The sequence below is a fragment of the Megalobrama amblycephala genome, linkage group LG1, assembly GCF_018812025.1.
Source record: "Megalobrama amblycephala isolate DHTTF-2021 linkage group LG1, ASM1881202v1, whole genome shotgun sequence".
Taxonomy (NCBI): domain Eukaryota; kingdom Metazoa; phylum Chordata; class Actinopteri; order Cypriniformes; family Xenocyprididae; genus Megalobrama; species Megalobrama amblycephala.
In genome coordinates this window covers 4,231,800-4,249,840 of record NC_063044.1, presented here as the reverse complement: position 1 = coordinate 4,249,840, position 18,041 = coordinate 4,231,800, and the positions used below count along the sequence as shown (strand labels likewise).

The 18,041-nt window shown below is 38.4% G+C and overlaps 2 protein-coding genes across 3 annotated transcripts; one reads left to right on the top strand and one right to left on the bottom strand.

Moving 5' to 3' along the window:
• Positions 1-368: 368 nt before the first annotated feature.
• LOC125255261 (nuclear factor 7, brain) lies at positions 369-7,237 on the bottom strand. The gene is given in 7 exon segments (XM_048170366.1): positions 369-1,340; positions 1,342-1,412; positions 3,505-3,623; positions 3,791-3,813; positions 3,896-4,126; positions 4,210-4,305; positions 6,839-7,237. Coding segments are annotated over 7 exon segments (1,398 nt in total). The 3' UTR covers positions 369-881.
• tubb4bl (tubulin, beta 4B class IVb-like) lies at positions 7,111-16,833 on the top strand. Of its 2 annotated transcripts, XM_048170497.1 has the most exons (5): positions 7,111-7,249; positions 9,916-10,257; positions 11,235-11,343; positions 13,096-13,206; positions 15,408-16,833. In XM_048170497.1, exons 2-5 carry the CDS (start codon positions 10,201-10,203, stop codon positions 16,463-16,465), a joined length of 1,335 nt encoding a protein of 444 aa, XP_048026454.1. In that variant the 5' UTR covers positions 7,111-7,249; positions 9,916-10,200; the 3' UTR covers positions 16,466-16,833. The 2 variants fall into 2 exon arrangements, with proteins under 2 accessions (XP_048026454.1, XP_048026531.1); XM_048170574.1 differs by lacking the exons at positions 7,111-7,249; positions 9,916-10,257 and adding an exon at positions 10,270-10,519.
• Positions 16,834-18,041: the final 1,208 nt, after the last annotated feature.

Genomic DNA, 18,041 nt, shown 5'->3' with positions numbered 1-18,041 from the left:
AAAACTGTAAGACAACATGAAGACTCAAAGTGTACAGGCATATTAAGGACACGTTTACAATGTACTAAATATGGAAGTTTTTTCTTTCACGTTTTTGCATTCCTTTGTGTTTTTACAGTGTCAGGTAAATGGCCTCTTAGACACTTCATAAAGTTGAAGTTAAACCAATGGAGTCACATGGATTACTTTAATGATGACTTTACTACCTTTCTGGGGCTTGAAAGTGGTAGTTGTGTAGGCTATCAATGGAGGGGCAGAAATTCATTAAAAAAATATATATATATTTTTTTAAAATTCATTTAAGTTCTTTAATTTCATTAAAATTACCTTCATTTGTGTTTTGAAGATGAACAAATGTCTTACAGGGTTTGGAACAACATGAGGGTGAGTAATTAATGACAGAATTTTTTTTTTTTTGGGTGAACTAACCCTTTAAAAGCTTATATTACACTTTTAAAAATAAAGGTTCTTTATTGGTATCGATGGTTCCATGAACTGGTGGATGGTTCCATTCCACAAAAGGTTTTTCATAATGAAATAAAAAAAGCTTCTTTAGAATATTAAAATGTTCTTCACATTTAGAGAAATAGGTTCTTTTAAGAACTGTTCACTGAAAGGTTTGTTGGGGAACAAAGAATGGTTCTTCTACGGCATTCAATGTGAAAACCCCCTTATGGAACCATTATTTTTTAAGAGTGTACCCTACTGACTGCTTTAGCTCAAACAGGCACTATATGGCAAGATCAGGGGTTAATGTACAGGAAATGGATTAACTGATAAAACATAAATCACTTTAAGTATCTGTCACATGTGTATATGTAAAATAATTTTCACAATTTATATTTTCAAAATAGAAAATGTCCCTATTTTAAAAGATATTTTCATGTAGACACTAACACAGGCTTGGATAGAATTCTCAAAGGCTGCTTACTCTGCGTGTAGAAGTACGGCAATAACTTTTCTGTGAAGACCTGTTTGAAAGTGTATATAATTTCTTGACATGATGGCTTTGAAAAAATCACCTCCCCTCTGTCCCAGTTCAACTGTACCAAGACCCTGTCCAGTTTGTCCTCCACTTTTAGAGCTGTTGGGGGTGATGCCATAGCCCTGTATTGCCCATCACGAAGGCAGATGGTCCAGAAGCCATTCTCTGGTCTCGCAGGTACTTCCTGATCTCTCTTCACACGTTCGCTGGCCAAGCCCAGGATCCAGTCCTCATTGTCACCAACCTCGATCTCCCAGCTGTGGCTTGCTGAGTTGAAGCCAGTGCAGCCCAGCACCTCTGCACTGATATGGAAACGCTCAGGATTACTGGGCAGCCCTTGGTTTGGGGTGCTATAAGTGGAGACTGGTGAGGTCATCGGACAGCATCAAGCAAGGGTGGGCTGTGTTTGGGTCCAGAATTATTGGGCCTGATGAAAGAAGACAGACATTGAAAACATACAGTGATCATGTTTACATATGCACCGATATGCTGAAAAAAATCATCTTAATTGAATTAACCCATTGTCCCAGCAATGCAAGTAAACAACGTTTACAAGACTTTATATATATATATATATATATATATATATATATATATATAAGGTTATTCCCTATGGACGTCAAAACCTAATCATTCATGTATCTGAAGTATTCAGTATTCCATTTGTATTCCACTAGCACAAGATGAGAAAACAAAACGAGTAGGAGTTTTCGATATATTTTCCCCTCCACTCGCTCTCTCTGGATGCGCTTAAGTCCGTAGGAAGGACACTTTCCTGTTATATTCACACATGCACACTTCAGGGGACCTGTTACCACAAAAAAATCTAATTTATTGTTTTAATTAAACCTTTTAAGCTGCAAACATTATTTTGTAGAGTTCTGTTGACATAATGTTGATCATTACATCAACTTAAAATTGTCTGTAATTTAAACTCACATTTCTGTGTTAATTGGCTTTTTTTAAATTCGGTTGTAGTAACTTGATAATTTCAGAAATTAGGCAGTGGATTTCTATTTCCCAGCATGTTTTGCATAGGACTGGATAAGGAGAATAAATGTTAAAATTAACTGTTAATTTATTTGTTTTTAGTGAAGGAGAAAGACCTGTTAGTGTTGAATGCTGTTATGTTTGACATTTAAAAGAGTTGTTGAAGTTTTTGTGGATTAATAAGCAACTCTATATGCAATGACTCCTCTAATACCAGTGACAAGAAATATCTTGCTTGTTCATTTCATATACATGCTAAATAAGTTATGTTAGCATGTGCTATGATAGCTGTGGATTTTATCTGTAATATATAAGATAAATTGGTTCCAGGGCTACAACTCTCATAGCGACTTAATTTTTTTTTGAGTAATCAACTTAAAAATTTGTGTTTATGCTACAAAATTATTAAGTTCCTCTAAGTAAGTGTAGCTTGTTGGTTGAGCGTAATTTATTACGTTATTTATTTTATTTTTTTTCTAAGTCAACACTATATTTTTTAGAGTGCAGAACACAAGTTAATGTATTTACATGCCAGGCGAAATCAGGGTAAGGGACGAAAATCTAGCTGTGTTGATTGGTTTATATGTAATATGTCTATGCCTTATTCAGCTTATTAAGCATTATTGGGTTAAAGAATGTGCATGTAAGCGTGTTGAGTGTTGTCCTTTTTATGAGGTAGTACATGTTGCTACTTGATAATTAAGATACCTGTTTACACTAGTCAACCATTCTTTAAATCACATTGGATACGTTCAATTGAATAAATGAGTTGTGATTTCTACACTGACATTGGTAACTGAAAATGCTTGATATAAGTGTAAGGTTACATCAACACTGGGGTCAGTAGAAATCAAATATTTAAAAAAAAGAAAGGGAAAAAAGTATAAATAAAATGAGTACTTTTGAAAACCCAGTTTTCTTTCTAGTGTTGACATTTTCAAAACCAGGATTTTACTTTGTTAAAATTGCCGTTGTGAAACTAGTCTGGATTTTATTCTGCAGATTAATTTACTAATACTTAGGTCATAAACTACTCAACTTTTTCATTATATATTTTTTCAAGTATGAACTGAAGCAGGAACACATATAATCTCTGCAGTTGGTTCTGCTGGAAACATGTATGCTAAATGACGCATTTTGGCTTTGAAAACAGGGAAATTTTCTGAAAAATTTAGCTTTTTTGCGCCATGCACCTATACTTGTTTGGAATTTAATACATTGTATTAAAGTTTTTAGTCCAAGTCTGTTATTATTTCAGTATTGTTTGATCATGATTCAAAACATTCTATTCTTTGAATGATTTTATTGTAGTTTGATTTAATTATAGCTACTAATATGACTAATATTATGACTAATATGACTCAATATTAGTCTGTGCAGTATGTGGTCCTATCAGCCATGATTAACCCAGCTTTACTTATTACTATGCAGCAAAATAATTTGATTACAATAACCCAACATAGGGTTTCAAGTGTTAAACTTTAGGCTATTCTTATCAGTGTCCTTCTGTACATTAAAGAGGTACTTACTGTAAGGTGCAACTGCCTGCATGCTCTCCCAGACCTTATACTTCAGATTCCCAAGATACTTAGATTCATCCAACAATGATCCAGACACGCATTCTGGATCCTGTAATGTGCTCCATGTTCTGCAATCAATCAATCAATCAATCAATCGATATATATATATATATATGTATATATATATATATATATATATATATATATATATATATATATATATATATATAGCAAAAATTAATAAAGGGGATAATGCAAAGGAAAAAAGTAACAAAAAAGTCCTAGATATACTTACCCCTCTATTGTAGCTTTGAAGTTCTGTAAAAGATAAAGACAAATGCATGAATGGAGGAACAAAAGAATGAGAACATGTTTTTCAAAAAGATATCAATATTCTCACCTGGAGCAATGTTAAATCCTCAGCGTTTATGGTTTGCTCCATTGTCCTGATCATGTCTGTAAGAGATGATATCCTCCGTGCGTTATCATCATCTCTGTTCTTCACAGCCGCGACCCGCCGCTCTTCCTCTTCCTTCAGTGCTGATAACCTGCACTCTTCCTCTTCATACAGAAACTGATGAAGCTTGAGAAACTCCTCCTTCATCTGTCTCTCAACCCGCTGAGCCTGATTCTAAGACAAATAACTGCCATTGAAGGAATCTACTGACTGACCTTCTGACAAAACTCACTTATCTGATTAAATATAATGTTTACCTTAATGTGCTCCAAAGTAAAAGCTGAAGATTGTCTTGCTTTATTGAACACTTCCAGCTTTTGCTGCAGTGTCTTCATGGCAGCGCATATTTTATCCTGCAAATGAAATATCAATAGCACTTTATTTTACAGTCCTGTTCCCCATGTATACAATGTACTTATTGCAGTAATTACAATTGGGCAATTGGGCCAAGTCATTCTGATGTGCCACACTTACTGGCGCTTTGGCAATAACTGAATCTTGCCATGAAGATGTCTTCAGGTCAGGACTATGATCGAACATGTGAAGTTTGGGGCAGATCAGACATTGTATGCCAGAGTTAAAACAACTTCCTGTTTCATGGCGAAACATCGAAATTTGTCAGGCCGCCACGGACACGCCCTTCAGCGAAAACTCAAGATCTTCGCAATTTACCGTTGCAAAGGCCTTTAGATTAGACTGACCAAATATGATGTTGATAAAATCTCTAGGAGGAGTTCATTAAAGTACAACATCTGGAAATGGCAAAAACTGCAAATATCTCACTTCCTGTTGGTTTTCAGTATTGGACTTTTTTGTAGGTATTGGGCTGTTACATGTGTCTGCCGAATTTCATACTTGTACATGAAACGTAGCGTGAAGTGCGCTTAAAGGGGACCTATTATGCAAAATTCACTTTTTAATGTGTTTGAACACAGATGTATGTCCACAGTGTGTGTAAACAACCAGCCTATAATGGCTAAAAATCCACCCAATACTTTTATTCTAATCCTCATTTATCATTTTTAATCTCTCAGAACATGCTGTTTGATATTTCCCCCTTCTCCTACGTAAGAGTAGGGAAACCCCGCCCATGACTGGTGACGATCTGCCCTGTTAGCATAGACACACCCCTGAGTGAGAAGCACAGAGTCCGCCATTTCTGTTTACTCGCTGTATCAGCTAGAGATATACAATGTCTGTGCCAAAAAAATATTACAAATGTTCTGTTGTTGGATGTACCAACGAACATACGAGGCTCCATAGACTCCCGCCATCTGAGTCACTGAGGACACCGTGGTTTAAGTTATTATTCAAGGATGGATCAGTACAAACTGTTCATGATCCTCTTCGGAGCGATACTGGTCACGGCAGAGAGAGAGAACACACGCACTTTATTACAGTCCATCAGAGTTGTTTTACGGATATAAAGTTTACCAGTTTATTCAGCACCCCCGAAAAGGCATAAAGTAGGTCTGTATATTTATATATATATACTGTATATTTGTTTACTGTTATTGTAATGAGTGTTTTAGTGTTTTTGTGTAATTCACGGTGTATGTTGATGATAATGCAAGGGAGAGTTTATAGATAAAAGACTTTAATGTTCTTAGGCTGATTTTCTGGAGTGATAACATATGCGTCATCTTTTGTGTGATGTACAATAAACTTCATAAACTCATCAGTAAAGATTTGGCCATCATTCGGACGGGTTCACTACAACAGGCTTCTACTAATAGTGGATAAAAGCAAGGTGACAACATAAGATATAAACGCAATTAAACTAAACTATACCTGTTCTGTCTCCATGCAGCAAATATTCTCTGGCTCTGTGGTCATTTTCAGACTCCGATTCGAACTAAACACAGCTACAGAGAGTTTCTGACATTATTAGTGCGTGAGATTGTTCTGTCACTGAAGCTCACAGCATCAGCTCTTGAAGCTCCGCCCTCTTAGGCCATGAGCAGCAGCTCATTTGCATTTAAAGGGCACACACTAAAACGGCGCGTTTTTGCTCAACCCCGAAAAGTGGCAAGTTTCAACATGTTATAAAAAATTCTCTGTGGGGTATTTTGAACTAAAACTTCACATACACACTCTGGGGACATCAGAGACTTATTTTACATCTCTTGAAAAGGGGCATAATAGGTCCCCTTTAATTAAAATTTTGTAGGTGGCGCTTTGAGCCATTTTGCCACACCTAATTCTGTAACCCATAACAGACAGTAAGTTAGCCTGTCCCTAAAACCATGTAAACGCATATAGTTACCTTATATTAGTAGTATTTTGGTAAGTACACACGTAAAACAAAGTATAACCAAAATATCTTTCTTAATAGTACAACCAAGGTGTAAAACAGAGCTTCAACAACAAGATTGTGCTTTGGGCATCAAAATTAAAAGTTAATGTTTATTTATTGTGCTGTCCTAACTATGCCTGATTATAAAGTTTGTTGCATTTGCATTTAGCATTTTTTTTTTTTTTTTCAGAACAGACCTACAATCCACCAGTTGAGAACAACCAGTGCAGTAGAACTAACTGAAGCCTCTATTTTTAAGTACAAACATCTCTTTCCAGCATTGCCCTAATCCAACTGTGCAAGTACACTTTGAAAGATTTATGTCACATTTTGGATGAAGTTGATCACATTTTCCCAGAATACAATGGGACGCATATGCCACAATGGGAACTCGAACAAGGGGAATGCAAGAAGGTGTTGTTTGAAAGCCTGCCATGATCTTTTTGGCTGAACAGTCTGTGATAATGTCAAAGCAAACTTGATAAACAGCATTCTTATGCGCTGCCGCTGTAAATCTTGAGAACAGCAGTACTGAGCGCAACACAATGTAACACAGTTTGCTGAAACAATGTGGCTCTGTCAAACTCTACCTTGCAGTCCAGAGCCGCCTCTTCCGTGGGAGAGCAGTCATGACCTTTGTGAATTTTTGAGGCTTGGCACACCACGCAGATGGGCTCCTGATCCACCAGACAGAAGAGTTTGAGCTTCTCCCCATGTCTCCAGCACAGGGTGTTTGATCCAGATGCACTGCCCTGGCCTCTCCCCAGCAGAAAAGCTTCACACAGGTTTTTGAGGGCCCGGTTTGAAAGAGGGCTTTTCTTGGAGGCTTTTCTCCTGCAGACGGGGCAGCTGCGAAAGACTGCGCTCTCCCAGAAGTGCTCCAGACAGCTCCTGCAGAAACTGTGGCTACATGGCAAAAGCACCGGATCCTGGAAGATCTCACAGCACACGGGACAGGAGAGGTCCTCTTCGGGAAGGTTTGCAGACATGTCGTCCAACAGGTAATGCTTTCTTCAGGTTTTAAGAGGAGGGATTGTTGTCTTCGTTAGACATCTCAGCTGAAGCTTTACAGGTGTTCTGGTTTCATGGAGCACATCGCTGGTAATGTGTCTGCCTTGACATGCATCAGTAGAGAGGGAGGGGTCTGAGTACACTGAACTAGTAAAACTAGAAGTGATTGCTGAGTGATGTAGTTGTGTTGAATGATGTAGAGAGTGGATGGAATTGATCCACTTCCTATAGCCTCTTCCTGTAGTCTAATTTGAATAGTAGGTGTGGTTTCATTATTTATCTACTGCCCATACATCATATTAAATACATTATTAGTACATACACTGTAAAAAAGAATTGTTGGTTTAACTTAAAAAAATTGAGTTCACTGAAATTAAAAATTTGAGTTAATGCAATGAAGGCAATTGGTTTAATTAACAGAAACTCTAAATATTACATTATCTGAACCACATTAATTATCCAAGTTGATTTTACAAAGGAAAAAATGTTCTGATAACAAATCATGAAAATATATTTTTTTATAACTTTATACACAATAAAGTTTCCAAAAGTGGGTTTTCACAAAAAAAAAAAATGTTTCAGTGAAAAGAACCATTAGTGTAAAGAACATTTAAAAAATCCAAGCCTTCCACTATATAATCTACCTTTTACCACTATAAAGAACCTTTTGTGGAATGGTTCCAAGGTTCCATTGATGTTGAAGGTTCTTCATGGAACCACTGATGCCAATAAAGAACCTTTATTCATTTTTATGTAATGTATATAGTTTAAATTAAGTAACTATATAGTGTAACGTACATAGTTTATATTTATGCATTGTGATACACATACAGATATCATTACTGTAATGCAAAACACTCATTCTAATTATGTAGGTTGTAATTGTATCATTTATATATCATGGTAGTATTTGTTGTTTTGTTTATGCTAATTAAACTTATAACAATAATTCCTCTACTATAATCTGTACTGTAACGAGAATCATTGCACAGAACCTCTAACACATGAGAATCATTTATTGAGTAAAATGACTTAAGTCTGGAGAATTTGGGGGAAATGTGGAAAGAAAAATGTAGAACATTTTTAAGAAAATTTCTGTATAGTGACCTTTATTTGTTAAACATCTGTGGCTGGTTGCATAAACTGCTAAGACTAGTCTTACAAGTTAGCCATCTAATTTTTTTTTCTTCAAGACTGGCCATAACTTGTTTTAAGTTAAAAGGTAGATTGGTCTAATTTGAATCCGAAAAGTAAGAATGATTAGTCCTAAGTAACTGCTAGCTGGACTAGTTCTTAAGAAACAGTCTTAAAGGTAGGCTAGGCAATTTCGGAGAGGCTAGCAATAGCAAGCTAGCTTTGAAAGCATGAGATCCCACCCTCCCTTCAGAGTGTCTCCAAAGCCACGCCTCAGCAGAGTCTGAAAAGTGTCACGAGACAAGAGACGGTGTTAAATTACCTCATGTCTCAAAGCACAGAACAAAAATAATGAATGTAAACAACTTATGAATGCAATGGTTGGACAAATATTTTTTGGTCCTGAGACTTAGAAGATATATGTACAGGTTTTATATTGAGACCACTTCTATTATTGATTGCTTACCCTACCTTTAACCTAGTGTTTATGTGACTGGCCCGCATATTCACTGTCTTAGAGCCCGTCCACACGGAGACGCATTTAGCTGTATACACAAAAAATTAGTATTGTATCGGCGTTTCATCCAGACGGATCCGGCGTTTTGAGAGCCTGAAACCGCTATTTTTTGAAACCGTGTCCCAGAGTGAATAAATCTGAAAACAACACCCTTGCATTTTTGTTTGTACAGCGAATCTGTAAATTTTGTGAAACAATGTTATCATCACCCCACGTCTCGACCCTAATCAGACACCGCTATGTCACGTAACAACATTAGCGGACTACATGCTTGTGTACGTGCCGCAGAAGCTAACGAGCCTATTAGCTTTACTAATATAAAGCTTTATTACTAAGCTTTACTAAAGTTTGTATACAGCACACAAGGTTTATGCGCATGCTCCAAGTCTTCTTCTCCGCTTTTAGTGTATCTCTGTGGCAGAATTACAGCGCCACATACTGATCTGGCATGTATACTACATCGTTTTGAGTCGATTTCAGTGGTACGCAGATACTTCTTGAGACAAGGGAAAAAAAAGATCTAATAGGGAAAGCTCTGGCTTCGTGTGGATGTGGCCTTAGTTTTGTTGAATTTGTGGCTATGAAATTACAGAAATGTAATCAAGATCTACTGTTGCAGTAGACAGAGAGCTGTATGATCTATTAAGGACCAACCTAATATTTTAGATTTTAGCTGTATTTTTATGATATCTTATGCATCATTTACAGCTACTTATAGGCCTATGTTGATTTGATTTTATAGGTAAGAATTTATTAGTATTGTATAGTAAATAGTTGTACTTACAAGCTAACGCTTGCATTTATACATCTCAAAACTGGATGTACCAGGTATAATAATTTAAGAATCAGTGATTGTAAACCAAATTGTCGAGCACTAATATGTCTCTATTGTGGTTATGACCTTGCTCTAAATGTAGCCTACTTCAAAAATACCATGGTAGTACCATAGTACTTTATTATTGTAATGAGAAGCCATTCTCTATTCCCCTTTGCAATATTTTTCAGACATAATAGTCAGTGGTCCTTAACAGAGAGTCGCCTATCACCTCTGTCCAAATCACAGCCAGCATCCTATCCGGTGTCTCCACGAGCTCAAGGTCCTCCTTCTCTCCTCCAGCCTTGGTTGCCATGGGGATGACGTCATCTTGCACCACGAGTTCAGCCCAGTAACGGAGTTAAGAGGCGGGCGTTATAGAGAGACGAGCAGAAACAGCAGCTCAATCCGAGAGCGTGCAGAAGAAGACAGAACCTCGGTTCCTGCATCCCCGCCATTGTCCTTCCTGCAGCACCATGCGCGAGATTGTGCACCTGCAAGCCGGCCAGTGCGGCAACCAGATCGGAGCCAAGGTAAAAATACACAAAGAAATTGCTTTTTGAGAACGGATGGCTCAGATCGGAACATGCGCCTTCCGACGCGACTAATCCGCACTTAAAGAATCTTCCAGAAATGCATTGCAGTTCATTTTGATTCATTCTGCAGCTTTTAGCAACTGTATGCACGATTTAAACGCGCATTCATCAGATCTGCAGCCGAACACCTTGTGCGCAGAGATGTGCGCTCTCTGGGCGTGGAAACCTCGCATCCATTGTACGATGGAGAATCAATGAAGTAAACGCTTCTTCTGTTTTCCCCTTTTTATAATATCGATAATCATACAATTATGGCACATTTATGACAGTTAGACCTTATATACGCCTTCAGGGTAATTTGTTTTTGATTGCAATGAGATTGAATTGTTAGATTGGTTTCTCCCATCGACGATAACGACCTACTTAACGCTTTATTAGCTTACGGGAATAAAATATTCTACTTTAGTATTTAATGTTTTGCAGATATAAACATATACATTACATATTCATATAATATAATTACAAATGTATACGAGTCTGACCTACATTTCGGAAACTGGATGTACCACAATGTGATGTTATTTGCTTTCAGCGATAACGTCACATTGTCACATTCCTTTACGCGTTCATTGAGACGCGTGAAACTGACGTAATCCTCAAGATTCCAAACATAAATTAGATAAACGTCCTTTAAAACAAGTAATCTATATATAAAAGTAGGCTATTATTTGTGGCATACAAAAATTGCAGCTCAGCAGCATTTAAAGTTTTTTTATCATACATAAATTGTAACTCATATTTGCTACTAATTGCATTCTTGGTTTTTATCTTTCTAATCAAATACATAAGATTTTTTACTCCGTCTCCCCCTCCCTCTCTCTGGCCGCGCCCTGTTGTCTCTCCTCCTCCTCCTCTCTCTCTCTCTCTCTCTCTCTCTCTCTCTCTCTCTCTCTCTCTCTCTCTCTCTCTCTCAGTTCTGGGAGGTTATCAGCGATGAGCACGGCATTGATCCAACAGGAACATATCATGGAGATAGCGACCTGCAGCTAGACAGGATCAGTGTTTACTACAATGAGGCCTCAGGTATTTTTTATTTTTTTTTTTTTTTTTTTTATAAATATTCTAAAGGTTACAGATGCAAAGATTGTCAGCATTCTTATGAAATATTTAAATAAATATTATGATATTTGGTGACAGCATAAATATAGTGGGATCCAAAATCCTAAGACAACACTGAATCTGGGATGTAAAAGCAGTGTTGTTATTGTTAACTTTAAATATTAAAACTAAATTGTTAAATGAAAGGCTGAAATAAAATAAAATAAAATAATCATCTGATGAAAAACCTAAACTAAATAAAAATAAAAATAAATGTTGCCTAGCTCGGCAATTGTTGAAGTATTAAATTGCTAAGTGAAATAAAATTAAACTAAAACAAAAATGAAACTGAAATAGTAATAAATTAAAAACCTAAAAAAAATAATAATTAAATTACAATTAAAACTGAATATAAAAATAAAAGCCAATTCAAAAAAATGAATAAAAACTATAATAGTATATGGTAACATTTTATTTTACAATGTCTTTATTACAAGTTACATGTACTTACCTTAGAAATTATGTTTTATTAACAAAGTTCAGGAGGAGCAATGTTCAAATAATCTACCCAGTCGACATAAGAGGAGGCCTATAAATATGTAGCTGACTCACCAATGTTTCTGGACAGTTTTCTCAGCATCCCTTCAGTCTCCTCACATTCACCTGATTACTATCCTAACCAAAGATACGGGGGAGCACTCTGGGTTAATACCGAGCTCGGAGCCCTCTCCTCGGAGAGCACGCCGAATACACATTCTTTTACTCTATCTGATTATTTGTAAGTGTGAGCTCATGAAATATCAGTAAATTATGCATAATTACATGCAACTAACCCTAAAACAAATGCTAATCCTATAGTAAGTAAAAATTGTCGACATTTTTAACTCCTTTGCACTAAAGAATGACAAAAACCAAGCTGATGCTCTTTGGATTGTTCTCAAATCACGTTGTGTAACATGAGGGGCTTTTGCACCAGAGGAATGTTTTCATAATTCCTATTACTATTGGTGGAAGTACCTGCTTTTGGTGTGTTTGCACCACAGAAAACGATTTTAGCTATAGGAACGCCTTTTAGGGGAACTTCAGAGTAGGTCTACCCTTGCAATAGAGTGGTGCAGGTCAGAACCCTGAGTTTACCGCTGGTTCATTGGAGATTTTCCTATGGGGTTTTTCAATAAATTTTGTTTACATATACTTACTTCACGAACTTACTCCAAAAACATGGAAAACATTGACAGATGAACTGACGTTGAGGCCCAAGCACTTCTCAAATGATCATGGCGTCTTCCATCCTCCAGTCGTTGACGCTGTCGTCTGGCTTATGGCACTTCAGAGTTCCTACTGGCGGTGCGAAGGCAACCAGGAAAATGGCCCTAGGGGAAAATTTTGTTCTCATGAGGCCGCCCTGGTGACTAGTTCCTATAACTGAGTTCCTATAATTACCCAGTGCAAAAGCCCCTATTGTGCAGCAGGCTTTACACAAATACCTCGAGTGCTGCCATCATTAAAGCAAAAGGAAGACAGAAAGACTATTTGAAAATCATTCAAGTTTTCAATTGAATTTTTCACTTAAATTGTTATGCTGATCTGTATAAAATGTTGTTTTTTCTTATGCAAAATGTAAGCAACAGTGTGTTCTGAGACTTTAAAACCTTATTGTATGTGCACAGAAATTTGTATGCACATTGAAACAAGTGTCTGGTTGGTATAACCTACTTTATCTGTCTCTCTGTTTAGGTGGGAAGTATGTTCCCCGTGCCATCTTGGTGGACCTGGAGCCTGGCACAATGGATTCAGTTCGTTCTGGACCCTTTGGACAGATATTTAGACCTGACAACTTTGTGTTTGGTAAGTGTTCATCAAATGTTAAAAACATTGTAATGAGTGCAATTAGTAGGTATGAATCTACACTCTAAAAAATGCTGGGTTAAAAACAACCCAAGTTGGGTTAAATGTTTGCCCAATGTGCTGGGCAGTTTAACCCAACTATATTTTAAAAATTACTATATGGCTGGCTTAAAATGAACCCAAAATAGGTTGGAAATTAAAAATCAGAATCATAATTACTAGAGACAAAAATAATAATCAAAAGGTGAACATTTATTAATAAGCAATTTAATAAATGTTTATTGTTTAATTGTTATTCATTAAAGGGATAGTTCACCCAAAAATGAAAATTTGATGTTTATCTGCTTACCCCCAGGGCATCCAAGATGTAGGTGACTTTGTTTCTTCAGTAGAACACAAATGATGATTTTTAACTCCAACCGCTGCCGTCTGTCAGTCAAATAATAAGAGTGGACGGGAACTCGAACGATAAGAGTCTAAAACACTTCCATAGACAAGTCCAAATTAAACCCTGCGGCTCGTGACGACACATTGATGTCCTAAGACACGAAACGATCGGTTTGTGTGAGAAACCGAACAGTATTTATATCATTTTTTACCTCTAATACACCACTATGTCCAACTGTGTTCAGCACTCACTTAGTGAGGTCTGATCGCGCTCTGACAGCGGAAGTGATGTCTGGCACTCATTGAAGTATATGCGCGAGACATCACTGCCGTTGTCAGAGCGCGATCAGGCCTCACTAAGCGAATGATGAACAGAGTTGGACATAGTGGTGTTTTAGAGGTAAAAAATGATATAAATACTGTTCGGTTTCTCGCACAGACCGATCGTTTCGTGTCTTAGGACATCAGTGTGTCGTCACGAGCTGCAGGGTTTAATTTGGACTTGTCTATGGAAGTGTTTTAGACTCTTATCGTTCGAGTTCCCGTACACTCTTATTATTTGACTGACAGACGGCAGCGGTTGGAGTTAAAAATCAGCATTTGTGTTCAACTGAAGAAACAAAGTCACCTACATCTTGGATGCGCTGGGGGTAAGCAGATAAACATCAAATTTTCATTTTTGGGTGAACTATCCCTTTAAACTTATTAATAAATGTTCTTTTATTAAACATAATAAATGTTAATATTCAACATAATTTGGGTTCATTTTAAACCACCCATATAGTAATTTTTAAACAGTAGTTGGGTAAATAAAACTACCCAGCAGGTTGGGCAAACATTTAACCCAACCCCTGGGTTTTGTCGGTGTACACCGACAAAAATGAAATGGTCTCTTCTATTATGTGCTAGTAGGAGTTCAGATTTGACTTGGTAAATACTTGCAAATTTGTGTCAGAATGAACATGCCAAAGACTTGATATATACAAGGACAGTGCACTCGTATTACTATGAACGGGAGAATGTGCAATGCGAAACATGGCGGAATAAGCCCCGCCTTCTAAATAAAAGAGCCAATCGGCATTTGGTGAAGTCATAGAAGCTCCAATAAATAGGAGTTTGGACAGCAGGTTAAGAGTTTTCAGGATTCCCCATTCCTCCATCAAGTAGATAGGTCAGGACTTGGTCCTGGATGGCCAAAATAACCACAAGGAGGCATACATCCTGATTTTGCCGAGTTAGACATGTTCCTGGGTCAACATATTTAACATTCCTATCCGAAAATTTAATCCTAACCATATCCCTACCCCTAAACCTAGCCCTACCCATAAGTTATCCATAAAATCAGAGGGAAATGATAGGTGAGAATAACACTGATGTAGAAGCACCTAACCCTGGTTGGAAGCCTAAACTTGACATAAATTCTAAACTTGTCCCTCAAATCTGATTGGAATGCTGTTCCAGGATCAATAAGGATGCTGATGTTGGTGCCGATAGCCTAGTGGTTAGTGTGCTGACATATGGAGCAAATGCATTCACGGCAACCCGAGTTCAATTCTCGTCTCGAGGTCCTTTGCCAATCCCGCCCCCTCTCTCCACCCAATGCTTTCCTGTCTGCTCTCTACTGTCCTCTCCGAATAAAGGCACAAAAAGCCCATAAATATAACTTTAAAAAAAATAAGGATGTTGATCCAGAAACATGTTGCACTTGGCAAAATCAAGTTCTGCCCAGGAGGTGTTGCAACTATGGCCGCAGAGTGAACTGACTTTCCTCTAAAGGGACTATCAATGCTCAATTCACATTTTAATGATTGCAGGTCAGAGTGGTGCTGGAAACAACTGGGCCAAAGGTCACTACACAGAAGGAGCAGAGCTGGTGGACTCAGTACTGGATGTTGTTCGTAAGGAAGCAGAAAGCTGCGACTGCCTGCAAGGCTTCCAGCTCACTCACTCTCTCGGTGGAGGCACTGGCTCCGGCATGGGCACCCTCCTCATCAGCAAGATCCGTGAAGAGTATCCCGACCGCATCATGAACACATTCAGCGTGGTGCCCTCACCCAAGGTGTCCGACACCGTGGTGGAGCCCTACAATGCCACGCTGTCCGTCCACCAGCTCGTGGAGAACACTGACGAGACCTACTGTATCGACAACGAGGCTCTTTATGACATCTGCTTCCGCACACTCAAGCTCACCACACCTACCTATGGCGACCTCAACCATCTCGTCTCCGCAACCATGAGCGGCGTGACAACCTGCCTCCGCTTCCCCGGCCAGCTCAACGCTGACCTTCGCAAACTGGCCGTCAACATGGTGCCCTTCCCACGTCTCCACTTCTTCATGCCCGGCTTCGCTCCACTCACCAGCCGAGGCAGCCAGCAGTACCGCTCACTCTCAGTTCCCGAGCTCACCCAACAGATGTTTGACGCCAAGAACATGATGGCCGCCTGCGACCCACGTCACGGCCGCTACCTGACCGTGGCCGCCGTCTTCCGCGGACGCATGTCCATGAAGGAGGTTGACGAGCAGATGCTGAACGTCCAAAACAAGAACAGCAGCTACTTCGTCGAATGGATTCCCAACAACGTCAAGACCGCCGTGTGCGACATCCCACCACGTGGGCTCAAAATGGCCGCCACCTTCATCGGCAACAGCACGGCCATCCAGGAGCTCTTCAAGCGCATTTCCGAGCAGTTCACCGCTATGTTCCGCCGCAAAGCTTTCTTGCACTGGTACACCGGCGAGGGCATGGACGAGATGGAGTTCACCGAGGCTGAGAGCAACATGAACGACCTGGTGTCCGAGTACCAGCAGTACCAGGACGCCACCGCCGAAGAGGGCGAGTTCGAAGAGGAAGGCGAGGAGGAGGTCGCCTAAATAGCAACCACCTGCCGAAATAAAGTTCCACTCAATCCCAACATCCTTCTCACCACAAACCAATGCTCTCCAGAACAATTAATAGGTTTTTACATTCACTATCCACCAACGACAGTCATTCCCCCACCAGTGACATTTTGAGGAATTGTGTACATTTGGTTTGGTTTTGTGTTTCTGAGTATTGTGAATGCACGCCATCAAACCCCCCTCACATCCAAGTGAAACGCAAGTGATTTTAACTGTGAAGCCTTCAGATTCCAGAACGATAAACCTATTGACAGTGTCAATCTGAATAAAGGCTAATTCTACATCTGAAATGCTTTTGTTGTTGATGTCAATCTGAATAAAGGCTAATTCTACATCTGAAATGCTTTTGTTGTTGTTGTTGTTTTTTCAGGTTTACATGAATGTCAAATTTACATCAGTGGTTCCCAGCCAGGGGGCCAGGATGATTTAAAGGATTAGTTAAAATTTCCTGATAATTTACTCACCCCCATGTCATCCAAGATGTTCATGTCTTTCTTTCTTCAGGCAAAAAAAAAAAAAAAAAAAATAAGGTTATTGAGGAAAACATTCAAGGATTTTTGTCCATATAGTGGACTTCAACGGCTACCAACAGGTTGTAGGTCCAAATTGCAGGTTCAATGCAGCTTCAAGGAGCTCTACATGATCCCAGACGAGGAATAAGGGGCTTATCTAGTGAAATAATCTGTCATTTTCTAAAAATAAAAATAAAAATGTATATACTTTTTAATCATAAATGCTAGTCTTTCACTAGCTCTGCGATGCGCCATGCATTACAAAATCAAGTTAGAAAGGTCACGCGTATGTAGGCGGAAGTACCGAGCAAGTGTTTACAACGTTAACATGCAAAGTTAAACGCCCTTTACAAAAAATTCAAACAAACCAAAAAAAAAGGTAAAACAACGATGTTGGACGATTTTGAAGTTGGAGCAGAAAATGAGATGGAGTTTTTTGCCCTACTGCAGTACTTCCGCCTACGTCAGGCGTAACCTTTCCGATGTGATTATGTAATGTGTGGCGCATCGCAGAGCTAGTGCAAGACGAGCATTTGTGGTTAAAAAGTATATATATATATATATATATATATATATATATATATATATATAAGAAAATGGCAGACTGTTTCACTAGATTAGACCCCTATTCCTTGTCTGGGATCGTGTAAAACCTTTTGAAGCTGCATTGAAACTGCAATTTGGACCTTCAGCCCGTTGAACCTCAGTGAAGTCCACTAAAAATCCTGGAATCTTTTCCTCAAAAACCTTAATTTCTTTTTGACTGAAGAAAGAAAAACCTGCACATCTTGGAAAATTGGATAAATTAGGTAATTTTTAAAGTAGGATTTCTAGACCTGAAAAAGTTATAGAAGCTATAAATTATGTCATGTGAATTTATTGGTAGTAAAAAGCATAAACTCTGAAGAACATTTTATTAGTTATTGAAGCTTCTAGGGCTATGGAATTATGGAATTGAATTATTTATCATTTAAATTTGATTTAAATATTTTAAATATAGGCCTATTGCCACTCCCCATTTTTGGATCTTTGGCACC